This window comes from Pelodiscus sinensis, chromosome 22 (assembly GCF_052426305.1).
Source record: "Pelodiscus sinensis isolate ZL-2025 chromosome 22, ASM5242630v1, whole genome shotgun sequence".
Taxonomy (NCBI): domain Eukaryota; kingdom Metazoa; phylum Chordata; order Testudines; family Trionychidae; genus Pelodiscus; species Pelodiscus sinensis.
The window spans coordinates 10,226,109-10,252,097 of record NC_143073.1 but is presented as its reverse complement, the minus strand read 5'-3'; the positions used below and the strand labels follow the sequence as shown (position 1 = coordinate 10,252,097).

Genomic DNA, 25,989 nt, shown 5'->3' with positions numbered 1-25,989 from the left:
GTTTTTTTTTTTTCCTCCTTGCAAGACTAGTTGGTGCCTAGGTACTTTCTTTTTCTGTTTTGCAATTGGGGTGGCACATGCATGTTTTGTGTGTGTGCAAGGGGGAAAACAAGCAACCCAGAGAGCTTGGCAATAAAAGGAAAGACGCCAGAGATTAAAGCATGTTGTAGGGGAACTCTTGCTAAACTGGGCTGCAAATCTGGGACTAAAAAGGAAAGGTTTGCAGTGGATTAAGCGGCCTGGGTGTGTTCCTACTTCTCCATTCCTGCAATCGCATCTTTGGCAATTTGACTCCCTCTAGAGGGGGGTTGTTTTGACCCTGAGATCTGAGAGTAGGTGAGTTTCCTTTGTTTTGTTCCCAATCTCTTTCTTGCTTTGCAACCTAGCCAAGGCTGTGGGGGAGGGGGTGGGGGGAAAGGTTGCAAAGCGCTGGTCACTTCCAAAGAGAGGAAACCGATCTGGCCAAATAATAATAAAGGAACAGAGAAGAATCTGCTTTTCCAGGCTGAAAAGCATGGTCTTAGTTTGGCTCAGTTGTGCCCGGGTATTGCTGTCTGCACCATGGACGCGACTGTCAGGCTTTGGGACAAGGGTGGATGGGGGAAGTTTCAAAGCCGCCCCCCTGAAAATAATCGATGAGATCTTAGGGAAATACAGGTTACAAAAATTGAGATGCTTTGAAAGCCGGGAGGAGGAAAATCTCCCAGCCTGGGCAGTCTGCGAATTGGCAGGTCTGAGTGCATGGAAGCTGCTGACTCCTACTTCAACTGCAGATATTTAAATCTCCCTCTTTCTGGATGATTTTTCCCCACTCCCCCCAGGGCATTCCAGCCATTAATTGATTTCCTCTCAGTGGTAGCAGCGCTCCCTGAAGAAGGAAATATACACACATACAGGGCCCTACAGCTAAACAGGGTGTTCTGGAGCTGAGCTTTGTAGAACGGTGGCATTGGACAAATGCATAGTATTTAACTAATAATTAAATTAGATCCAGTCGTCTGTTGATTGCAGGGTGATGAGGGCTGAAGCCTCACTTTCACAGTTAGACAGGGAAAAGCTCAGCAAAAAGCCTGTCCTTGCTGATGTAATTTGGGGTTTTTGGGGAGGGAAGGGAAAGAAGACAACTGCTATCTGGGGGGGACGGGGACTCTGAGCGTCAGCACTCCTGGCTCTCAAAAGGAGTGTGCTCTAGTGGTCGGAACCAAGGCATTCGACATTGGGACCCCTGGATTCTGTTTCCAGTTCTGACCCCAATGTAAGGGCAACCTTGGGGGAGAACCCTTCAATGGGAGTTCTTTCTTTCGCGCACTCAGCTTGAGTTCGGTAGCAGGATTCCTTACCGTCCTTTTTCATGCTGATGATTTTAATCGTGTAATAGTGTCCTGTGGCCTCCGTCTGCATGGGTGCAAGGGGCTGTACAAACTCATAGGAACCGTTTACGATCCTAGGCCCTGGTCCTGCAATGCACTCTAAACCCACAAGACTCCCACGGCAGGCCGGGGCCCTACCAGGGAAAATGTGGGGTTGTTTGTGAGATTCTGACTGGGTGGGGTCTTTAATGACACTTTTTGCAAAAATCTGGGCTGGAGCGTCAAATTCCGGTGGGGGATGTTGCATTCTACATAATGAAGTCTAGTGAACTCTTTCCAGGCAAAGTTCTGTCTCCATGCGGAGCGCCTCTGCCTTTCATGTCTTCTCTGGGCTACTCTCCTTTCAGAATTAGGAGCTGAAATTCCCTTTCATGCTCTTAATGGGATTCGCTGTCCCTTCCTTTCCTTGTGCTTCCTCTCCTGAGCCCACAATGCAACCCTCTAACTCAGGAGTGGGCAAAATACCAGCCCTTCAGGGTTACAGTGGTGGGGGCCCGCCAGGAGCTATTTACCTGCACGGCCACAGGTGTGGGTGATTGTAGTGGCTCACCATTCCTGGCCAATGGGAGCTGCGGGAAGCCTTGTCCTAGTCTATGCTACATCCCACTGCTTCCATTGGCTGGGAACAGCGATCTGTGGTCAGTGGGAGCCGTGATCATGGATACCTGTGGCCTTTGTAGTAAGTAGAGAGCAGCGGCCCGCCAAGGAGTAACCCTGGTGAACCATCGCCATGTTATTGGCCACCCCTGGTCTAACAGCTGTATTGGAGTAGATGGAAATTGAGGGCGCTCAATACTCATGAAAAAAGCTGGCTTATTTGGGTGCCCAAAATGCTGATATGGCAGTCCTAAAGGTAGGCCTCGTCAGCCTTTGCTCCCAGTTCTCCTAGCCAGCCATACAAGCGTGACTTGTATTTTCACATATTTATTTGCTGGCAAAATGATAACCTGTTTGTGACACCATCAAGACACCCCAGTTGCAGATAAGGCGCTGCACAAACACAGGCCAGTCCTGCTCAGGCTTTGGACCTCTGCCTCCCCGGTGACGCCTGACGTACCCTCAGCTGTAAGGTTTCTCCCCACGTTGCAGGGAGCGGGTCGGAGCTCTCGGTTGTAATAAGAAATGGCACTTCTGCACCGGGTCGGGTGGATGTTTGCCTGGGGGCAGTCTGTCCTGAGCTGCTTTCTCACGGCTCTTCTCTTCTAGGCAGTCGCCGAATGTCATGGCTGACGACGAAGCCGGTCCCAAAGTCTCTAAAAAGGGAAGCTCACAGTCTGGGAACTCCAGAGGAGACGCGTCAGAGCCCAGCACCTTGCTACAGAAGCTGAAGAGCACCATCTCGTAAGGGCAGCCTCTCCCTCTCGCTTTCCTAAGCCCGGTTCCTCAGTTTTTTTCTTCATGTTAGTGAAAGATGCCGGCTGCCCAGCTCTGGAGACGCTATGTCATCTTGGGTGGTACTATCTCTTTCAGTTGCAGCAGTGCTGGAGCTGTATGTGATTGATGAGAGCAGGTCAACTCCAGCACTTGCATGCTAAACCCATCCACCGAAATGAGGCCAAACTGTCCCAGCCCACAGGAGACTAGATTGTGTCGAGGGCTGCAGGCAGAGGAGAAGCGGGACTGAGAAATACAAATGTGTGGCACCTGCAGAGGCAGGAAAATGATATGACCAGGCAAAGTGTTTTGCTGTGAATCAGTCAGGGTTGCTACCAATGTTGCCTCTGAATTTTTCCAACCATGTGCAGAATACATTTTGTTATGTGCACTGAGGCATGTGCAGATGTGCACCACCAGTGGAAACACAGGCTGCCAGCTGTGGGCAGCTGGGTGATACTTGAATTGCTACTGAGAGGTCGACTCAATTAATAATGTTTTGTTATACATCCTGCTGGGGCTCCCTTTCCATTGAGGGCCTTGGCCACATGCCTAGTTTGCCCATGCCTTCAGCTGTCCCTGCTGGCTCACGGAGGGCAGAGTTAAGGGGTGTGGGTTATGGTAGATGCTACTTGTGGCAATGCCAAGGAGTAGGCCGGTGGGTGGAGGAATAAAGGGTGTTCCCAATTTTCACTTCGTTGCTCCTGTGAATTGGTTGTGTATCTGCAGCAAGCCAAAAAGTTTCACAACAAAGTTTTTTGCCTGTTAATTTCCTAGTATGGTGTGTGTGTGTTTTTTTTGTTTTTTTTAATCCTTAAGCGGATGCATCTATGTCAGGGAAATGGTTCTGTGGGTTGGATGTACAAGCAGCTGCTGACTGAGAAGAGGTTGTGTTGCAGCAGCTGCTGCGCATGAAAGCGTTCTCTGTTACACATAGAAGCTGTACTTTGACTCCTACTTACTGGAGGCAGCGGAGGGTTTGGCTGGCACCAAGAGGGCTTTTCCAGCCCTGTGGTTCTGCTTAGCACAGAGAGTCCTGTACACGCTGCGCTCTGCGCCTTCGGAACAACGGTGACTGATGCTTTGTGTTTGCTCCCATTTTAAACAGCAAATCCGTGCAGAACAAAGTGGACAGCATCCTGGTGAGTGTCTTGGACAGCTCTTACATTGCTTAGAAAGCCCCATAGGGGAGAGACCAGCACCAGTGAGTGCCAGCTCTGGATCTGTTCTCATTGGCAACATCCCAGCTGTTCTGCCAGAGGGGAGCAGCTCAAAGGGTAGGCAATCCAGGATCCTGTCCCTAGGAGGAGCAGCGAGCAAGGCGTGTTCCTTCAGAGCTAGTCAGGCCACCTTCCCCCAGGCGGCCCGTGACCAATGGCGTATTGCCAAATAGAGCAGCGGTTTGCAAACGTGTTTTCTCATGACCCAGTTGAAGAAAATGGTTTATTCCTGCCACCCAACAACATTTGACTAGAGGGTGGGTCTGAGGATGAGAACATCGGAGTGTAGGAGGGGGCTCTGGCTGGGGCAGGAGGGGCTTACCTTGAACAGCTCCCGGTCAGCGGTGCAGCAGGGGGGCTAAGGCAGCTTCCTGGCACCGCAGGCCAGAAGCAGGTTCCCATCCAATGGGAGTGCAGAGCAAGTCAGGGCAGGGGCAGTGCATGGAGACCTGTGCGCTCCCCCTACGGCTAGAAGCCGGGCCTGCTGCTGGCTGCATCTGGGGGCACAGCAGAGTCTGCAGTGTCAGGACAGGCAGGGAGCTGCTGTAGCACCCCCCCCCCCCCCGACACTCCTGCAGCAATGAGACCCAGTGCCTAGGGTTGCCAGGTGTCTGGTTCAAAACCGGACAGTCCAGTATTTGAGCTTTCTGTTTGGGAAACACATTGAGAAAATAGAAATGTCCGATATTTTCTAAATAAGATGTAATGTAGATTGTGTTGTCATGTCAAGTGTGTCTGGTATTTTTGTTCAAACCACCTGGCAACCCTACCAGTGCCCGATATTCCGCAACCCGGTACTGGGTCGTGACCCATAATTTGAAAACCTCTGAAATGGAGGGCTGGAAGAAGGCATGTTTCCTTCCTGACCCCTTTATTGGTCAAGTCATACCCTGGTGCATAAGAGTCTCTTTCCCTTGCCTTGCACAGCACCAAACATAACTGTTGGCCATAAAATTGTATCTCCAAAGGAAGTCTTTTTTAATCGTTGCAATTAGCAAATTATTGCAACATCTAGCTGCTTCACTGCCTCCGTTGATTCGCTAACCTTTTTGTCCCTTCCATCCCGGGCCCTTGCCAACAACAGCAAGATGTGCAGAAATTTTCAGACAACGATAAACTCTACCTGTACCTACAGTTGCCGTCTGGTCCCAGTTCTGGGGAAAAAAGGTAATCACCTGGGATCCTGTTGTGCCTTGTCTTTCACTACATCGGAGGAAAGTGGGGGGGGGGGGAAGGGGGTCACGATTCCTGGGGTTTGTTGCTGGTTCTGGGAAGGAAATGCCGGGGTTCTGGGCATTTGGATATTCAAGCCGGTGCCACTGATGCATTGTATCTCAATTTCCCATAGACTTACCCCCGACACACACATGCATGCGCGCACGCGCACACACACACACTCTCTCTCTCTCACTTTACATTACTTCCCAGTCTCATGGGCAGTGTTCCCTGTATGCTAAGCGCTTGGATGGTCACCCAGGAGAGATTCAGGTGCTGCCCAGCTGATTGGCCGAGCTCCCACAGCCAGCATGTGTGTTTCTATTGGTGGTGGACAACTGACCATACCTCAGCACACGTAATAAAATTTATTCCGTCTATGGATGGAAAAAATTAGAGGCAACACTGCTCATGGGTGGGAAAGGGAAGGGGTGTCTAAATAATGCCTGTGGTCCTCTGAAAGTTGCTACAGTGAGTAATATAAGCCAGGCCTGGCAAGCTGATACCTTTGTCATCCACACCCTTGCACCCCAGTGGATGCTGTCCTTGTGCTAATTAATGTTGTCTCTGATTTGATCCCATCTCCTTGCTGTGACCTGCCTCCTGGGGAGCAGCAGCCTGGACCTGAGCTCCCTGAGCAGCGCTGAGCACATGCACGCATGCACCTGGATCCGGGATCACCTGGAGGAACACACGGACACCTGCCTGCCCAAGCAGGATGTCTACGATACATACAAGTGAGCATGCATACAGGGCCTGGCATACAGTGGTGCAGCCAGCTGTTTTGTGTTGTTGGTGCCCTGGATCTTGCAGGCTAAGCAGGCTGTATCCATGCCTGGCTGGGAGGCCTCTAAGGAGGGCCTTTGATGTCCAGCTTCAGTTCATTCATGGTCAGTCTATCTGCACCCATAACGTCCTGGATTGCCAGCTCCTTGGGGCAGGAGCATGCTCTTCTGCAGAAATACAGTGTCTAGCACAGGTCTGTGACTGGGGCACCTAAGTGCTACCATAATATACCTAATAAATACAGTATAGTGCCTGGTGCAGTGGGATCCTTCTGGCTCCATGTGGTGGTACCGTAATATACCTAATAAATAATCGCGATCAAGTTCCAACTCTGCTAGCGATGCTCAGTGTTACTAAGCTCCCCATGGTGTTTCTGATATACACACACACAGATATGATCATGTCATTATAGGACCACAAGCTGCTGTTCTTACTTGGGCAAAAATCCATTGCCTGAATCAGAATTGTAGCACTGGGCGGTAATTTGTGAAAAATCTTAGCGGTTACACATGCTGTGGGCTCTGCAGTATAAAGCTTAGTTTTAGACTGTGATAATTTTAGCATATGATTGTAGCTTTATACTGCAGAGCTTGCAGCAAAGACTCCCCTAGCAGTGGGGCCCCCAGCAGTGGGGCCCCCACCCCCTGCTGGCTCGGCTCCAAAGGAGAAGGTTTTGCAGCCCTGCCACAGCAAAGTTGCCTCCCCAGGAGCCGGCTGAGTATAGCATCAGCTCATCAGTTAAACAGTTAATCGATTTAACTCTAACATCCCTAGTTAAAATGCTGTTTCAGCCAGAGGTGTCGGCATTTCAGTGCTAGGGAATGATTTCTCTCTGATCAGATTGAGTCTGCAGAGGCTGAGTTTTCAAAGATCCTCTGTGCTAAGTGGAATATGACTTAACTAGAAGAATTCCCAGGCTGCGTCTAGACTGGCATGATTTTCCGGAAATGCTTTTAACGGAAAAGTTTTCCGTTAAAAGCATTTTCGGAACAGAGCGTCTAGATTGGCATGGACGCTTTTCCGCAAAAGCACTTTTTGCGGAAAAGCATCGGTGCCAATCTAGACGCGCTTTTCCATAAAAAAGCCCCTATCGCCATTTTCGCGATCGGGGCTTTTTTGCGGAAAACAAATCTGGGCTGTCTACACTGGCCCTTTTGCGCAAAAGGACTTTTGCCCGAATGGGAGCAGCATAGTATTTCCGCAAGAACACTGACAATCTTACATGAGATTGTCAGTGCTTTTGCGGAAATTCAAGCAGCCAGTGTAGACAGCTGGCAAGTTTTTCCAGTAAAGTGGCTGATTTTCCGGAAAAACTGGCCAGTCTAGACACAGCCCTAGTGTTCAATAGTACACTGTGCCTACTAGCGGTCATCCACATGGAAATGGAAAAAGTTAATGGAGCAATTTAACACCATGCAAAGACAATTGTATAAAGTGCTGGACTTTGGCTTTAGGATGTAACCCTCTGACCCCTCATTCTGTCTCACCCGCCAGGCGATACTGTGAAAACCTCTGTTGCCGCCCTCTGAGTGCAGCTAACTTTGGAAAGATCATCCGGGAGATCTTCCCAAACATCAAAGCCAGAAGACTGGGAGGACGAGGACAATCAAAATATCCTTATATGCAAAATAGCCACTGCCTACAACCCAGACTCTTAGTCCAACAAAGGGATGATGGCCACTTAGTTGTGTGCGGAAAGGGTTGGCTTTTTGTAAGGTTTAAAGAGAAGAATGAATAGAAATGATTTGTTTTGAATTGATTAGTCATTACATTTTGCTGTGCCACAGAGGAATTGAGTGGTTGGAGCAGGGAACTGGGAGCAGGGCTCCTGGATTCTATTCCCATCTCTCACGGGAATGGGGGTCTAGTGGTTAGAGCAGGCTAAGAATCAGGACTCCTAATTTCTATTGCTAACTCTGGGAGGGAGTGGGATGTAGTGAGTGAGACAAGAAGCTGCATGTGAGGACTTCTGAGTTCTCTACCCTGCTCTTACGAACAAAGCATGTAAGTGCTTCGGGATCCTGTAGCAAAAACAGTGTTGCCAACCCTCATGGTATTTGGCACATTCCTTAAAGCTACAACTCTTAGAATCATGTGATTCCTTGAGAAATCAGGTTTTTGTGTGACGGCCCCCACCATAGATCCTTGTAAGTTGAACGCTTGGATGGCCACCCAGGAGAGATTCAGTTGCTGCCCAGCTGATGAGCAGAGCGCCCACAGCCAGCAGCATGTGTTTTGTTGGTGGTGCACATACACACTTTCCCTGGTGCACACAACATTTATTTCACACATGGAAGAATTAGTGGAGTCATTGGCCCCAACCCCGAGTTTCATAGCTCTTGTGGTCGCACAGGAAAGCTTGTAAATGCAAACCCTAAAGGTTCAAAAAGCAGAATGCAAATAGAAAAGAACCTAAGTTTATTATTTTTAAAACTCTTCTGATTTTTGAGGTATCTGACCCACAATTATTGGCAGTCCCATTAAGTCTGGAGCACACTTTGAGTTCCTCTAATAAAAGCGGTGACAAAAGGAAATGGCTTATCTTTAAACCCTTGATTTTAAACCCAGAAAGTAGTGTTGTGATCATCCAGTCTGACTTTGTGTACAACACAGACCCTGGAGCCTCCCCAAACAATTCCTGTTTGAACAAGTGCTGATTTTTTTTTACAAGAAAATCCAATCTCAGATTGAAAATTCCCATCCAGAGTCCATCCAGACCTTGATAAATTAATTCCATGGCTAATTACTCTCACTGTTAAACAGTGATGCCTCATTTCCGGTGTGATTTGTTGACCTGCAAACCCAGCCTCTTTTGCAAGTCCTGAGAGAATATTCCTTTCATTTCAGCTTATTCAACTACAGGTTGACCCTCTCTCATCCGGCACTCTGGTGCAGCAACAGCTGTGGTCCGGCATGATTTACTTTGCCTAGTTCACTTGTTGCGTGACTAGGTTTCCTACAGTCACATAAAGTTTGTTTACAGCCACCAGTCATGGCTCTTCGTGTTCTGTGCTGTTATTAAGCTCTAATTTACCCCTAACTGTCTTCTAAGAGCCCAGTAAGTCGTGGAAGTGTGGGTAATGCTGCTAGACAATATTGACCTCCCATGATCCAGCAAATTCTCTGTTTTGGCAACGGTCAGGTCCCAAAGGAGCTGAACTAGAGAAGTTCAACCTGTAGTGAAGTTCAGGGACTGTCTCTGTCAGAGTTGAGATTGGGAGTCAGAAAAAGCAGGCAAGTTTATTTTCCTCTTCCAGCTCTGGTGTACCCAGAACAGATCGGCACTCTCTCATGGCAACTGAGAGGTGGACAGAATTAGCCCAGAGCGCAGTGAAGCACAAACTGATCGGCAGTGAACAGCAAGCGGAATTGTGATTCCTAGGTCTTTAACTGGCAGTGGCGGGAGTCTGTATGAAGGAGATAAACAGCGTCCTTTCAAGCTTTCGCATCTCATGTTTGCAGCTTTATTTCGTTCCTTCCCATGGCTCACTAAAATCCCTTAACCTTGCCAAACATATTGCTACAGCGGGATCAGGAGGAAGACGGTAGTCAGCATGCCTCCCCTGCCCACCCTGGACCTCAAAGTTACCGAGACGGTAAGTTCTCCAAAAGCACTGCCTCCTTGTGGGAAGGCTGCCTGAGCTTCAGTAGGTTATCTAGGTGCTCCGTGGCTCTAAAGCCCTCCATGGTTAGGAGGTGTCTCAATAGATCCCTGCTCCCCAGCTCTAGCTACCTAAGACTCCTGCTGTGACTTTTAGATCTAGTGATGAGTCTGTTTCTGCTGTCAGACCAGGGGAAGGTCCTAGCTCAGTCCCATTGGCCATAGAAGAGTCATGAGGAGGGCACTGGGACTCTTGCGGTAACTGTCCCCTTTCCCTCTCTACGGCTGGCAGGGATGTTGAGGGGTTTGTACATAGACTACGGATGTAACCGACTAAGCAAATGCTTATCGGATAGTCAGCACATCAGTTGACTAGTTACTTTCCCCCTCCTGCTGCCTCTATCAGAAAGAGGCAGGGTGGGGAAAGGATGGGGTGCTTCAAAGTGGCAGCGCCACGTGGAGCCCGGGGCCAAACCCCAGGCGGCGCTGCCACTTTGAAACACTGTTTGCAGCCCAGGGCCAGCTGAGGAGTCCCTAGCTGGCCCCGGGCTGCACGCAGCGTTTCAAAGCAGCAGCACCAGGTGGAGCCTGGGGTCAGATGGGGACTCGCCCACTGACTCCGGGCTCCATGCGACGCTGCCACTTTGAAATGCCGCAGGGAGCATGGGGCCAGTGGGGGACTGATTGAGCTGGCCCCGTGCTTCCTGCAGCTCTTTTGCCTTTGAAGTGTAGCAACAGCGCTGGGGCTATTGCTACACTTCAAAGGCGGAGGCGCCCTTATCGACTAATCGAATAGTCGATGCAAATTGCATCAACTATTCACTTAGCTGATTAATCCAAATTTAGCATCCCTAACATAAACCTGGGTGAAACTCTTCACCGAAAACAAGCTTTTTGTTTAAAAAAAAAAAAAAAAGGCAGATTTGGCAACACCAAACCATCTCAGTTCAGACGAATGGTTACAACTGGGGAGGGAAAACTTTTTAAAAAAGGATTAAGAAAAAGTTACAAACATTTGACCTTTCGGTTCTTTGTTTCGAAATGTTGTCATCTCAAGGGTGGGTTTTTTTTTTTTTTTAAATCATTATAAAGAGTCGTTTTGTTCGATTCTTTATGGTTAGTTTTTGTCTTTTTGGAAATGCCAGTGCACCTGTTGCTGGGAAAGTCGGTTCTTCACCCCCGCTCTGGGATGTTGCTGTAGACCATGACCCATTTGTGTGAGCTTTCTTCAATGTGGCCCCCTGTGAATTCAGGCGGTAGCAGTAGGTGTACATGGGGAGCACCCCAGGAATTTCAGGTGCCTGATGACTGAGCACGGGGGGTACATTAGGAGCACCCCAGGAATTTTGGGCACCCAGTGACTGTGCCCAGTGAGGGGAGTAGAACCGCTACAAGGCCTCTTGCCACTCGCTGACTCTCCCTCCTCTCCTCGGTGCAGTCGGAGCTGACAGACCTGGTGCAGTCGTACCATGAAGAGCTGGTGGACGCGGCCTGTGCTCTGACTTGCCACTGGGCGGAGAAGATCCTCAAGCGCTCCTTCAACAACATCGTGGAGGTGGCTCAGTTCCTCATCCAGCAGCACATCATCAGCTCGCGCTCTGCCCGTGCCGACCTGGTCATGGCCATGGTGGTCTCAGGTGGGTCTAGAGCTCAGAAGAGGGATTCCCCCAGCTGGATCCACTCCTGCGCGTGTGTTGGGGCTCAGCAGAGGATTGGGATCTGTCAGTGGAATGCTTGTTGCAGGGTTCAGGACCTGCCTACCTGGGCTGGCTTCAGGCTAGCTGCTCCTTTGTTTCCCCTTCTTCTATCCCCCGGTATTTGAATCAAAACTCCCGGTCTGAGTAACTCTCCTTGGATCAAGTTCACAAGGAAACTCGAGAACTTGCTTCCACCCCAGCCCCCCAACCGACTCCCACCCCTGCGCACAGGCCTCTTAGACACAGACATCATCCAGCTGGACCATCTACACCCCAAAAGCAACCAGACTAAGACCAAAGTATCCCAGCTTGCGGGAGCCTCGGCTGTTGTGCACCACAGCAGAGAATGGGAGAGACCCTGGTGCTCCAATGCCCAACACCTCTGCAGTGGCAGAGAATTAAGTGCAAGAAACCCAGCTGATCTCCGCAAGTGACCGGCTATTCTGACCTGGGGGGAAGTTCTTTCCTGACTTCATATATATGGCAGTGATAGCTTAGACCAGGGGCGGGCAAGATACAGCCAGCACACCAATAGGAGCTGAGAGATTTCGCTGAGAGGTCGGCAGTTTGTGAAGTCTCCTAACCCTGCCCCTCCCTCCCCCCCAGTTGGCTGGCTTCTTCCTGTGGCTCTCTGCTCCATTAGCAGCCTGGGACTGCATCAGGCAAGGAGCCTGCCTCTGGGTCCTGTAGGACTGCTGCTGGGAGCTACCTAGCTAAGTGCTTCCCGGCATGAACCTGCCTCTGGGGCCCCAGGTCATCATCCAAATCCTCTGCACCCCCTTTCCACAGGTCACAATTCCCTCTTAGACCCTGCACCTTCTCCTACACCCTCCCCCTGGCCAGAATCCTCTCCTTCACCCTCACCCCCTCTCGGACTCTGCATCCCAAGCCTCTGCTCCAGATCACCACCCCCTCCTTCATCCAAACTTCGTCTCAGCCCCCCATCCTCTCCTGCACCCTAGTCTCCTACCCAGAGTTCCTCTCTGCACCCACCCCCCGTCCCAGACTCTGCACTCCCTCCATTGAAAAGTGCAGCCCTTAATCACTTACCAAAATCTCGGCGTGCCCCCTCCCTGTCAAAAATTATTGCCCTCCCCTGGCTTAGCCCCTGAGCATGGGAGCAGGAGCCAGCCAGCCCAGCCCTTGATACGGAGAATGCTCCAGGCCACCTCTGAGCATGGCCCTCCCCACCCGGTGTCTTCTTGGAGGGCTCGCTCTGCCGTATCACTCAGCAGGGTGGGTTTTTCGCACCCTGGGTGAGGTGGCTGGGTCAGTGGAACTTAGCAATGCACATCTGGCTTGTAACAGCAGAAGCGATAAGTCTTTCACCTCCCCAGTGTTCTTTCAGGATTGCAGCATTGCTTTCCATAGGCCTGTATTTTCCTGGTGCTTCTCCTGGGGGTTGCAGTGAAAATGTGGATACTTACAGGTCTGGATACGTCCAAGCTTTCCATTTTTCCCCTTTCGGTGCTCAGCTGTGCACTCCCAAAGTTGATCAGCTCTCTCCTGGACCCGCAGTTGTTTCTTTGTTAGGAACATATTCCTGTTTAAGCCACAACGGTCAGCTAAAATTCTGAGTGGAGCCGCTTCACTCGTCTCCCAGGCCCATGGGAGTAGATGTGCCCCCGAGTTGAAAATGCTCACGTTTCACAGCATCTTTCCTCCGTTGCTGGGCCCATATGTCCTGCCATTCCACTCTTACCTCATTGCCTGGCCCCACTGCCACCAGGGTTTCCCAGCCAGCTTGCCCGGCCATCACAGACCCACTGCTGCTGAGGGGTTCCCGGGATGCCCTAGCTGGGGGTGCCTGGCTTCCAGGGGCTATTCAGCAACCTGACCCCACTTACGTGGGGGGTTCCCCGGCCGAGCAGAGGCTCCCTGATGTTGCCTGGCCCTGCTGACACTGGAGTTGTCCAGCCAAGCCACTGCTGGCTTTGCTAGACCACGGATGTTGCCGGACCAGAGAGTCCCGGATTTGAGAGGTTCAACCTGTATTTGATTTCTCCCTTGAACTGCTTTATCAGCAGCTGTAGTTTTTCTTTCACTAATCTGAAGCATCTGCCACTGGCCACTGTTGGGACACAAGACACTGGGCTAGCTGGACCACTGGTCTGACCCAGTACGGCCGCTCTTCTGTTCCTGGGCCTTTCACCTTGTATTCCTTCCTTCTGTTCTGTCTTGTTATTTACTTACCCTGGGGGTCTAAATCAACTTGTTGGTGTTCAATGGCTTTTTTTTTTTGTCACTCTGTCATTACCCACCACTGGGCTCCGTGCTGTCCCTGGAATTGCACCCAAGCTGCACCGGTTCTGTTGTTAATCATAACTGTGATGAGGCATCTGCCCCACACTGACCCTTTAAGGGGTTAAAACCCAGCCCTGGATGAGGGCCGGAGGACCGGAGCCATGGTGCAAGTAGCTGCAGCAGATAGATGGCAATTAGGGCCCAGCTGTGGGGTGTATAAATAAGGGCTCCAGGAGGGAGGAAGGGAGAGACTCGCTTTTGCTCTGGGTGGGGAGTAGGCAGGACTTAGCTGCTAGGAGAGCAGGGCTAGAGGCTTCCTGATTTAGAGCAGGGCTGGGGAAGCTCAGGCCAGGCAAGGCATCAGGGTACTGGGGCTGTGGGAAGGTAGCCAGGATAGGCAACAGCAGCAGGTCCACACTCTTTTGCCAATGAGGAGCGGCCATTGCAGACTGCAGTTCGCCCCGTGGCAGGGGCTAGATGATGACTGGCAGTGGGTCGCTGAGGTGAGGTGGGCATAGGGGGATTGAGAGTCCCCAGAGGGGGAGGACTCCAGAGCGTGGGGGCGCTGTGGTAGGGCAGTACCCAGGTAGGAGAGTGCCACTGTCTAGAGTAGTGGAGAGTAACAGTGGGGGAGACACCAGCCAGAAGGGGGCACTCCAGCACCAAAAAGGCTAATTCCCCAAGTGACCAGCTGGAGGGGCTCTTGGTGGTGAGGCCGCCCTGTTAAAGTGACATTGATCATTTCTGCTGTCTGGAGAGCCGTTTCTGATCACCTGGACTGTGTCTACACTGGCAAAAGCGGCCGCTCTTGCGCAAGTAAACTGATGTTTCTAATGTATAAAATCAGGGCTTCTTGCACGAGAACCCTAACGCTCCCGCTCAGGAAAAAGCCCTTTTGCGCAAGCGCTCTTCCAGAAGAGGCCAGTGTAGACAGGCAACATGAATTTCTTGCGCAAGAAAGCCCGATGGTTAAAATGGCCATCCGAGCTTTCTTGCGCAAGAGAGCGTCTACACTGGCACGGATGCTCTTGCGCAAAAGCACGTGCCAGTGTAGACGCTCTCTTCTGGAAGAGTTTTTGCAGAAGAACTCTTCCGCAAAAGAGTTTTTGCGTGAGAACGCGCCAGTGTAGACGTAGCCCAGGAGTTCCGATAAGGAGTCAAACAGGAAGACAGCAGGGGCTGGCCAGACATCTTTGACCCAATTTAATGCCAGCATTGTCACTGCTATTGAAACAGCCCCAAAATTTGGTAGCGGTACAACTTTCTTGATTCTACATCCGGGAAGGCAGAATGCCGTTCCCACTCTGTTCTGTCTCTTTGGAGCCGTTAGCATACATTTGACAGTACCATCCCCCCTTATCACAGATGTACTGACCTGCGGAATTTTATCCCTTTAACATTCCTTTTCCTCTTTCACTTTCATCATACAATTCTGTATCTACCTCCGAAGGTATCATTTTCCAATTTTAATGTATTTCCCAAAGTATAGATTTTTAACATCCCCTCCCCCCTTAGGTCTTTCTTCACACTGAGACCGTTTATCGATGTTTTCATCCTCTTTCCATGAGGCATTTTGAGTTTTTGCCCTACTCAGCCATTAAATTCTCAGCATTCATCAGACATTGGCTTAGTGCATCTAGCTTCTCTGTTTCCAGTGGCGTTAGCCCAAAAGATTACATCTAAATGCTCCATTCTCAAAGTAATAGGCATTTTATCCACCTGCTATCTGCAGTTCACACAGTGGCGTGGGATGAAGGCACCACGTGGAGTATGTTACAGTCGTCTGAGCTCGGATTGAGCCAAGCTTTCTCAAATTGGTTTTTGATGCCGCACTGAAACCCTGGCACCGTAATCAGTAATTGGTCTTATTAGCGTTTTGGGCAGCATTACTGCTGCTTTCTGCCCTGCACCCTGGGAGGCGCCAGAAATATTTTTATGTAGGTTGATCTGCCTTTACATTTGTCTCTAATATTTACAGTGCAGTCCTTCCGTGTGAGCTTGCTGTGAAATATCACACCTAAAAAGCGGAAGCTTTTAACTACACTTATTTGCGGCCCATAGATACAATTTATGATCTCATTACATTTTCCTTTTAGTGACTCTCATTCCCTGGGTTTTGTTGGTTGACAATTTTAAAGCCCGGATAAGGGTGGGGGGAGGGACAGGGACAAAAGATGCACTTGTCCCAGGCCCAGCTATTGAAAGAGGCTCAGGATTCTGTGCTCTGAGCACCATGGGGGGCAGTGCCATAGTCTGAGTGCCGCTGAGGACTGGTTGCCCCAGCCCCGTGCCTTCCACTGGAGGCCCTACTCCTTCTGGGGCTGTGGTGCCGGGGGCCGATGGAAGGTGTTCCCCCAGCCGCGTTTCCCCATTCTGCCCCTTTGCCTCATCTCCATCCCGAAAGCCTGATTTAGCCACATGTCCTGCCTGTCTGTGACTTTATTCATTCTCCCTACCTAGGGAGGTAAGCTAATTCTGTGACGGGGGCTGAAGGGTGGGTTGGGGGCTGAACCTGTCTCCAGCTGCCCTATGCCAGAGGACTGGGTCCTGGGTAAATCACAGGCAAAGTTCCCTTTAATCTTAGCAGAGGTCTGTCACCACTTGAGATGAACCCTTTCAGTTCCTACCTCACTGTAGAACCCAGGGGGACAGGCCCTTCGGGAGAGAATTTCCCAATCTCCATTAATGCCTCTGCAAACAGTTTACACCAAACTGTGCCAGATTGGCTAAAATGACACGGCTGTTCTGTGTAAACAGAGCCCGTCTTGATTAGGTGAACCGAAAGCGGCACCGCTCTAAGCGTACCAGCCCAATGGAAGCGACACACAGCCCTCGTATTGATGCAGTAATACTGGTGTGTCACTCTTTATCATTTATACTGGTTTGTATTTAGACCTAGGCTAGCTCCTAGGAGCCCAAGTCCTGGAGCAGGGCCCCATTGTGCTTGGTGCTGTATATACATAGAGCAGAGTCTGTGTACCCTGCTCACTCCGGGCTGGGATGGACGCTCTCCCTGAGAATCTGGGTGAGTGGGGAAGGGCTGGCCTTGAGGTGGAGTTCCAGTTTTGGTGTGCCTGCACCAAACCAGCATCTTGAATAAAGTGGGCCCACAACCTGCTTACATGATGCAGCCTCTTGGTGGTTAAATGTCCATTAAAAAAGTGTTTAAGTGAATCTGGTGCAATGTTGGCAGGGAGACAAGTCATCAAGAACTGGCTTAAGGAGAATCAGAATAAGCCCACTCTGAAACTGAAGCAAGAGGTTGCACCAGCCTAAGGCCACTGAAAACACGGCAGCTGCTCCACTAGGGCAGTTCAGTGCTGATACTTGGTACCCTGGTGGTGGCTTTCCCATCACTGTCATTTTGTCCCCCGCCCAGAGAGGCAAGTACCTAGGTTTGCGGGAGAAATCTTCAGTCAATCACCTCTCGGGGAGGTAGTTTCTACCCCAAAGGGGCTATGTCTAGACTGCAGGCTTCTTTCGGAAGAAGCTTTTCCAGAAGAGATCTTCCAGAAAAACTTCTTGCGAAAGAGAACATCTACACAGCAAAAGCATAATGAAAAAGCGATGTGCTTTTTAGAAAGAGAGCATCTGCATTCATTGGACGCTATCTCAGATTCCAGTTTTGATTGCTGTGGACAGAGTGGCCACCAAGGCACCTGTGATTTTTCCTGGAGGCCTCTTCTTTTGAAAAAGAACCTTCTTCCCCATCCACACACACCTTTTTCCAAAAGAGCTCTTTCGGAAAAAGGCTTCTTCCTCTTAGAAAATGGTTTACCGTTGTCGGAAAAACCCCTGCATTCTTTCGACTTTCTGTTGCAAGAATGCAATTGCAGTGTGGACAGGAGTGTAGTTTTTTCCAGAAAAATGGCTGTTTTTCCAGAAAAGCTTTGTAGTGTAGACATGCCCTGGGAGAACCACTGCTGTGGAGATAGGTAGTGTTTGTTCTGCAGCACAGCTGCTGTTGTGTTTCAACTGTAGACAGACCCTGAATTAAACCAGTGTAGCTATCTTGAATACACATCTCAAAGCACTAATTATTGAAGGGAAAGGACTTTTTTTTTTTAAATGGAAAGATAATTTTTATAGAGAGAGTGGTCTTTTAAGAAGAGTTTAAGTCCTTTACATGGCTACCCCTCTGAGTTTAAATCCATGTGTTTTTTTTTCCTTTTGGTTGGTTTGTTTATAGAAAGTTCGGAAAATATCCAGCGAGACTCTCGAACGCCACAAACTGCCAAGAAAAATGGAGTGGAAACAACAGACGGCACTGTAAAAACACAGCCTCAGGTGAGAGAAGTGTTGGGTGCTGGGGAGAAACCTTCCCATCGTGTGCCCCCTCTCCAAAGAGCTGAAAGGCAGTAGAGCCCTGCAGGGTTACAAAATTTGTATCTGAATCTGTATCTGCAAAAATGAGCCACAGATATGTAGATACCTGCGGATATAAAGTGGATATCCATGGATTTGCAGGGCTCTTATTGTTAGCCCCTGCTTGGAACTTGGCTTAGTGTTAGTTTAAGGAAGAGTGGTCTCTAATGGTTAGAGTAGGAGGGCTGGGAGCCAGGTCTCCTGGTTTCTACCCCCAGCTGTGGGAAGGGAGTGAGATCTAATGGTGAGAGCCGAGAGCCAGGAATTATGGGTTCTCTTCCCACCTCTGCCAATGAATGTATGCCGTTGGCAAGTCAGTTCATTTCTGCGTGTCTCAGTCTCTCCCTATAAAATGGGGGTGGCAGTAGCCGGGGGCATGGAGCTGTGGGCCGTCAGAGCTGCGCTCAAGTGGGGTGCAGCAATGTGTCTGAGGCTCTGGAGATGGATATGGTGTAGGACTGCATCTAGAAGAATTTTTTTGCTGCTACTGTTCCTGTGACAGGCTGAATGCTTGTGGCTTGACAGGTGCTAAGCATCCTAACAGGGTAGAAGCTGGTGTTCTCACTGATCCCTTAAAGCTAAAGGTTTTGGTGTTTTTTTCTGTGGTGTGGGTCTCCTTTAATTTCTCCTTTGGGTCTGTGTTTTGAGCTGCCCACAAGCATTATTAACTAGGGATGTATAGTATAGTCGGTTAACCAGTTATCTGATAAGCAAAAGTTTATAGGTTAATGCTATAGACATCACACATTTTTTTTCCCCTTCTGCCTGCCAGTTAATTTTTTAGCAGGCTGGCCAGCAGCCTGGCTCAGTCCTGGCTCGCTCCGGGTCTGGGACCTGCTCCCGCTACGACTCTGCATTTAAAGTGTATTAGGAGCCAGGTGGACAGGGAGCCTGGTCAGTTCCAGCTTGTACCAGGTCTGGGAGCTCAGATCCCACCTGGACAGGGGCTGCTGCCACCCCCCAGTGCTGCCTCTTTCTTAGAGGCAGCAGCACAGGGTGACAGACAGCTGGTCCGTGAAGGGAGCTGGTTTTTAAACTGGCTCCCCTCACAGATCAGCTCCCGCCTGGCACACTGGCTGCCAGCCCTGCCCCCCGGGACTATAAAATAATCGATTAACTGATAAGAATTCATGAGGTTACTCGACTAGTCAGTTAACTGATATTAAATATCCCTATTGCTAACGTAAGCGGTGAGCCGGCTGCGACGCAGGAGGTCCGGCAGGATTCGTTAGATGGTCATGCCAGCCCTCCGATCCATGGATCTCAGCCACCCTGAGACAAGGGCGCAAAGATCGCTGCTTTAAAAGGGCAGAAAGGGAGGCGGCCTTTCCCAAACTGCTAACATCTCCCTGTCTTTGCCTGTCAGAACAAAAAGGAGAACAACTTGAAACAGTCTCTCCCGACCCGAGCTGAGAGGAAGAAAACCCCCGAGACGCCCAAGCCGGTGAGCAGCCCTGAAGTCAACGCTCTGGTGGCTCGCCTGCCGTTCCTCCTACCTCGCCTCCAGGCTAGTATGTCACCAAGCATCCAGGCCGTGCACTCCTCTCCTCCCATCCTGGGGCCCAAGATCACGGCCACGCCCATCGGGGGTGCAGTCAAGATGGCCGCCCTGCCACTCCCGATGGGCGCCACTTCTTCCCTGCCCATCAACCTGGCGCCGGGCAGGCCAGCAGGGCTGGTCAGCCAGCAAGCAGCTGTGCCCGTGATCAACATGATCCTGCCCAACATGCCGGCTGGCCTGGGAATTCCCGTGGCCAACCCCAAGAGTGCGGCGGGCGGCAGCAGCAAAGGGCACAGCCCCGCCAAGAGCAGCGAGGGGCCTGCTGACGGCCCGCAGGAGGCACAGAGAGCCAAAGGGGCGAAGCGCCCCCTGGAGTCTCCCTGCGAGGCTGCCACCATCAAGCGGAAGCGCGGGCGGCCGCGGAAGAGGCTGGATGAGGCGGAGGCCTATTCGCCGGATAAGTGCAGCAGCACGGAGGAGGGGGCTGCTCCTGAGACCGGAGAGGGGAGTGACGCCAGCCGAGAGGGCTGCCTATCGGGGGGCTCAGGCGGGAGCCGAGGATCGCCCAACCTGTGTCCTGGAGAGATGGGAGGGCTCTGCGTAGGAGCCCCAGACAGCAGGGCTAGGGGAGCGTCACCCGTGACTGATGACAGAGGCAGCTCCCTGGAGGCTGACCAAGCCACTGGCACCTCCCAGGTGAGTGTCATTCAGGACGGCCGGTTCAGCGGACAGACCTGGGTGAACGCTGGTGCCCAGGAGCCAGAGATGGAGGACAATTTGCAGGTGCAGATGAGCCAAGACGAGGCTGGGCCAGCAGCAGCAGGGGCACCGCAAGGCCCCCGAGAGGGAAGACCTCACTCCCGCTCTCCCTTGAAAGTCACCAAACTGGAGAGCCCGGGGAAAAGCCCGGCCTTGCTGCTGCTATCAGCGATTTCATCCCCCAACAACTGTACTCAGCTGTCCGACTCCAGGAGCTCTCCCGAATTGCTGTCAGACGCGTCGGGCTCGGGGGAGGAGTCGCTGACATCGGCGGGTTTGTGCCCTAGCGAGGACAAAGCAGCCCCATGCCAGCGCAGCTCTGCTTCCCAAAGGCTCCAGAGCCCACAGTCTGGAGTGGATCACCTCTGAGCACTCCCTCCACAAACCAACCTCGTCGTCTGCCCTGCCCCCAGGTTTGCTGGCAGGAGCCAGTGCTCTGCTGCAACCAGACGCCTGGCGGGGAAGATTTAAAATGATATTCATTTGCTGACTGCCTCCGTCACTTCCCAGGGCTGCAGAATAACCCCCCTCCTCCCTGCTCTGCTGTTGCCATGCAATTACACAACACCCAGCTTTGCCACACGCAGTTTGCTGTGATCGGCAGCCACTCCCTCTCCTTTGGCCCAGCAGGTTAGTTTTGCTGCGCCAGGAGGCCAGGCTGCCGCACCTTCGCTCCTGCCCCTTCCGAGAGGAAAGGGGTGGGAAAGATCCAACGGGAGTAAGACGCCTGAAGGTCACGAAATGACTTGGGTGAGATTTCCCTACCTCAGCCACCAGGGGCGTGTCTACATTACTCTGGTTCCGACTTTGGGATGAGACTCAGCCCCTCCTTTTGTCCATGCCAATCAGTGACCCAGCTCAGCGGGCCCTGTTGGGGTGCAACTCGGAGTCTAACTCCCACTGCGGGGCAGATCTGAGCCCTGTCGTTTTGCAGCGGGGATGCAGCTCAAGCCGCGGACCTGAATCCATCCGTTGGGAACCCGGACTTGCAAGGCAGTGTGGCTGGTCGAACACTGCCCGAGTCCGCACGCCCTATGCACAGGCCCGGAGGAAGCGTGCAGCGGAGAAGTCCCCCACGAGATCCCATCCATGGTACCCTCTGCAGACCGTGCTGTTCTTGGACATTGGACTGCGCGGCCGGTTTCAGACCATTGTGGTAACTGTCCCAAAGGAACTGCCTGGAATCAACGCCATTCGCCCCCAGACAGCATCACGTGCACTGCTGCTGTTGCCCTGGGCAGAAATCAGAAGCTCTGGGGCGCACTGCCAGCCCTGCATCTAGAGGAAGTTTTTTGCTGCGGCTGTCCTGGGGCAGGCATCCCCGGTGCTGAGCATCCCACGGGATGGAAACTGGTGTTCTCATTGATCCCAGTTTTGCTCTTAAAGCTAAAGGTTTTGGTGACTTTTTTTTTTTCCTGTGATGTGGGTCTCTCTTAATTTCTCCCTTTGGTCTGTGTTTTGAGGTGCCCACACGCATTGCTAACCTAAGCCGTGAGCTGGCCTGTGCTACACAGGAGGTCCGGCAGGAATCGTTAGATGGGCACACCGGCCCTTTCTGGCCCTCAAATAGATGGATCTCAGCCACTCTGTGACAAGGGAGCAAAGATGCTTGAAAGGGCATAAAGGGAAGGGGCTCTCCTGCTACTGTCTGGGGTATAAAGGCCAGACGGGCTCACTGGGAACATCTAGGCCGACTTCCTAGATAACACAGGCCCCAAAATAAGTCCCAGAGCAGATCTGCTAGAAAAACAGCCAGGCTTGATTTAGCGAGTGTCAGGAACGGAGAACCCTGTACAAGCCTGGTTTGTGCGGAAAAGAGCGGATAGAAGGCATCGCCTGTTTTTTTTTTTTTTGGGGGGGGGGGGGTTCAATCTTAGAAACAACCGAGACCGTCCAATCCAGTCTACCCAAGTTTGGCTGGATGTCTTAAAAGAGGTTTCTACCTTAACTGAAAGACCTGGGATGTTGACACTCTAACAGAAATGTCCTTTATCCAAATTGTTAATTAGTCATTGGAGTTGAATAAGCCTTGCCCCTAAAAAAAAAAAAACTGATTACACCCCTTTCCATTCTCACTAGCTCAGTGTTTGCTCTCAGGATGTCACTATTTCACTAACGTTTGTGCCCACCTAGGCCCTGTCTGCTTTAGCATTTTATTTATCTTCTAGCATTGCACTAGCTTAGATGCAGTTCCCCTCTGCTGTAGAGGGTGGGAAGTGCTAGTACACATGAACACCTGGTATTTACACCACCACCAAGCTTGGCTTGCGTTCTTAGCTAGCAGAGGAATTCCTCTGATCCATGCTGATTAGGCCTTAATTGGAGTACTGTTGTCTGGTTCTGGGTGCCACATTTCAGGAAAGATGTGGAGAAATTGGAGAAAGTACAGCGGAGAGGAAGAAAAATTATTAAGGGTCTAGAAAACCCTTATGAGGGAAGACTGAAAATAAAGGTGGAGCTTGTTTTAGTCTGGAGAAGAGAAGTCTGAGGAGGGAGGGACATGATAACAGTTTTCAAGTGCTTAAAAGGGTGCTACAGGGAGGAGAGACACCAATTGTTCTCCTTAATCTCTGAGGATAGGAGAAGCAGCAGTGGGCTTAAATAGCAGCAAGGGAGGTTTAGGTTGGATATTAGGAAAAACTTCCTGTCAGTGTAGTTAAGCACAGAATCTCCATCCTTGGAGATTTTTAAGAGCAGGTTAAACAAGCACCTGTCAGGGATGGTCTAAAGGGTGCTTGGTCCTGCCATGAGAGCAGGGGACTGACCTCTTGAGGCCCCTTCCAGTCCTATGATTCTATGAATAAGAGGGAACCTTCTTGATTCTCTTGATAGAACTTCCCCCCGTGTTTCATTGGTGCACAGGAGAGTTAAGTGAAGGGCTGGCTAAGCAATGATTATTCAGATGCATTAGCCTCTAGTGTCCTCATACAGAGGAACAGTTTGGGTATGTATTTGGTGTCCATATACTTGATGCTAGCCTCAGTGGCTTTGTCTAGACTGCAGGCTTCTTTCGAAAGAGGCTCTTTCGAAAGAGAGCGTCTAGACTGCACGGAGAAATTTCGAAAAAGCGGCTTGCTTTTTCGAAAGAAAGCATCCAGTGAGTCTGGATGCTCTCTTTTGAAGAAGCCCTATTTACATTGAAGAACGCCTTCTTTCGAAAGAGGAACTTTCGAAAGATGGCGTTCTTTCTCGTGAAATGAGGTTTACCGCCATCGAAAGAAAAGCCGCGTTCTTTCGAATTAATTTCGAAAGAACGCGGCTTGAGTCTGGACGCAGGGGAAGATTTTTCGAAAAAAGGCTACTTTTTTCGAAAAAAACCCTGAGTCTGGACACAGCCAGTGTGAGGGCTACACGAAACAGTGATGTTTGGTCTGTGTTATGGACAAAGTCCTCCTTGCTGACCTGCATAGGGGGTGGGAACTGCAAACTGTTCTTCCAGTGTTTGCTGAGGCAGGAGAGCACAGGAGCAGTGATCAGCCTCCTCCTGTGGATCTGAGACCCAGATTTTGGTCTGAAATGTGAAAGTGAATTGAGGATCCAATATTTATGGACAGCAGGGAGCCCAGAATTGGTGCTGGGGGGGATGTAGCAGCTGGAGTGACTTTCTTCCTCTAGAATGGAGTGTTCCCCTTCTCCACGGCTATGTCTACACTAGGGGGAAGTGTTTGTGGAAGAGGCAATGCAAATGAAGTGCTCATTAGCATTTTCTCGTGCTTCATGTGCATAATCTCTTCCGATGCTTTTTGTGCAAGAGGGTTTTGCGCAAAAACTAGAAGTGTAGACAGATCCATTTTGCGCAAAACAGATCCGTCTACACTGCTAGTTTTTGCACAAAACCCTCTTGCACAAAAAGCATCAGAAGAGATTATGCAAATGAAGCGTGAAAAAATGCTGACGAGCGCTTCATTTGCATTTTCTCTTCCACAAAAAATGCAAAATAGACATAGCCCATCACTCATTCTTAGAGATCTTCGGGCTGTCAATCAGAGCAGAGACTTCCTCTGGATGCTCTCAAGATAAAGCACCCAGTTAGTTATCACAGTGAGTAAGCAACACAACCTGCTTACTCAGGGCCTGGCTATGCATGATCATTAATTAGCATTAAAGTAGGCTGCAGTTTTAAAACAGATTAACTATTCCTGGTTATTGTTCTGTGCACACTTTTTCCAGAATAACTCCCCTGGCAGATGAGCCCTCAAAAGACCTTGCTGCACTTTGCTTCCATGTTCCCTTTCTGCCAGCAAATTGTAGACGTCTCAGCGGTAGTGTGATTTTTATTCGGTATATTACAGGAGCACCTAAGCTCTGCGGTCCCGGATCAGGACCTCCTGGCACTATCTTTACAAACACAGAAGAAAAGGCCCTGCATCATGGAGTTTACAAACTTTTGTCCTTTGCGGCTTCTTAATTTGCTTGCTCTGAGACAGACTTAGAAGAAACTTCCCACCAATGGCAGACCTTGGCTCAGCATTTTTTTTTTTTAAGATTGCAAATAAAACCATTTAAAACCCCTTATTTAGTCCATTTTCTGTGGATCAGAGGAGTGGGAATTCTTATAGCAGGGCCAGGACTGGCTGGCATGGTGTATTCTGTGGCATATTCTCAGCTGCAATTTTAAAGAGAAAAGATGCATCCTTCATAGGGCATGTTGATAACCATCCAGATGGGAAGCCAGTGTAAGTGGCTCCCAGTCAGAGTCTGCCTCAACCTGCAGCTAGTCAGCTGGGAGAGGTGTGAACTTCCCCACCTGCCTTGAATCTCCCTGGGGTTGTTAATGCAAAAGACCCTTTACATGTCAGCATGAACTGCATCATTGCTTTTTGTTTTATTGCAGCAATACAAGGAAGGCACTGGGCATAATTCCCACTGATTGGGACAGGTGCCCCTCGTAAGCAGTGCACTTGGGTGGCTGCTCAAGAGAGATTCAGATAATGCCCAACTGATTAGCAGAGCGACCACAGCTGGGTTTTGTGTTTCTGATGGTGGTGCACATCTGCACATGCATTGTAAACATTTATTCTGCACATGGGTGTCACACACTGACTCCCTCTCCTTTTATTTAGGATCGAGTCGCCCTCCGTGATAACTCAGAGGGCTCCAATCCCCAAGCTTACTCTAGACCCGCCAGGTTCTGGGGAGAGGCTTGCGCGTGCACGAAGGCTGTACAGCCTGCACGGTAGCCTCTTTCCCGGCAGGTCGCTCGTCCTCAACCGCGACTCCTGCGGCTGGGCTAATGTTCCCGCCTGGATCAGGCGTCCTGCTGCTTGCCACTCACCTGAGTCCCGTGGTGCTTAGTCCGAACCATAAAACTGCTTCATTTAGTGTCTACCTCTCTGGTTTGCCTGTCTGAGTTTGTGTAGGGTAGGGGAACCCGGGCCCTCCCGCACTTCCGGGTTCCAGCCCCAGGACCCTAAGGTGAGGCCGAAGGGACCTTACCTGAATGGTGAGCCGTTGATTAGCCACTCCCCACCCCTCTTGGGGGTTAGTCGCCATGTTCCACAATGCCCGTCCAGGGACCACTTCCTACGCGCTTAGATGCTCCAGCGTCGGCTGCTCCTTCTGGGGTTGAGAGACGGCCACCCCGGCGCTGGCAGTGAATGTCCCCGCTCGGGGGTTGGTCTCCCCACCTCCACTGCCTGGGAGCCTAGCCACCCACCTCTGGGGCTGTCTCTGTGGGCCGGCCGCCTGTGGCTGCCCCGGCGCCTCCGGCGTGTCTCTCTCCCGCTGCCACGGCGTCTCTGGCGTCTCTCGCCCCGGCGCCTCCGGCGGCTTCCTCTCTGGCCCCGGCATGTCCTGCATGTCTGGCGGCTTCCCCCCGATCAGCTGAGCCGGCACCGCTTTTGAATGCGGCGCGCGG

General features: G+C 51.0%; 1 protein-coding gene across 3 annotated transcripts; it reads left to right on the top strand.

Annotated features, from left to right (window-relative positions):
- Positions 1 to 24,647, top strand: RFX5 (regulatory factor X5). Of its 3 annotated transcripts, none has more exons than XM_089772375.1 (10): positions 1 to 332; positions 2,577 to 2,711; positions 3,853 to 3,886; positions 5,049 to 5,131; positions 5,794 to 5,916; positions 7,460 to 7,580; positions 9,484 to 9,561; positions 11,005 to 11,203; positions 17,697 to 17,794; positions 19,239 to 24,647. In XM_089772375.1, exons 2-10 carry the CDS (start codon positions 2,593 to 2,595, stop codon positions 20,499 to 20,501), a joined length of 2,118 nt encoding a protein of 705 aa, XP_089628501.1. In that variant the 5' UTR covers positions 1 to 332; positions 2,577 to 2,592; the 3' UTR covers positions 20,502 to 24,647. The 3 variants fall into 3 exon arrangements, with proteins under 3 accessions (XP_089628501.1, XP_089628502.1, XP_089628500.1); XM_089772376.1 differs by having other exon boundaries at positions 1 to 336; positions 2,581 to 2,711; XM_089772374.1 differs by having other exon boundaries at positions 2 to 336.
- Positions 24,648 to 25,989: the final 1,342 nt, after the last annotated feature.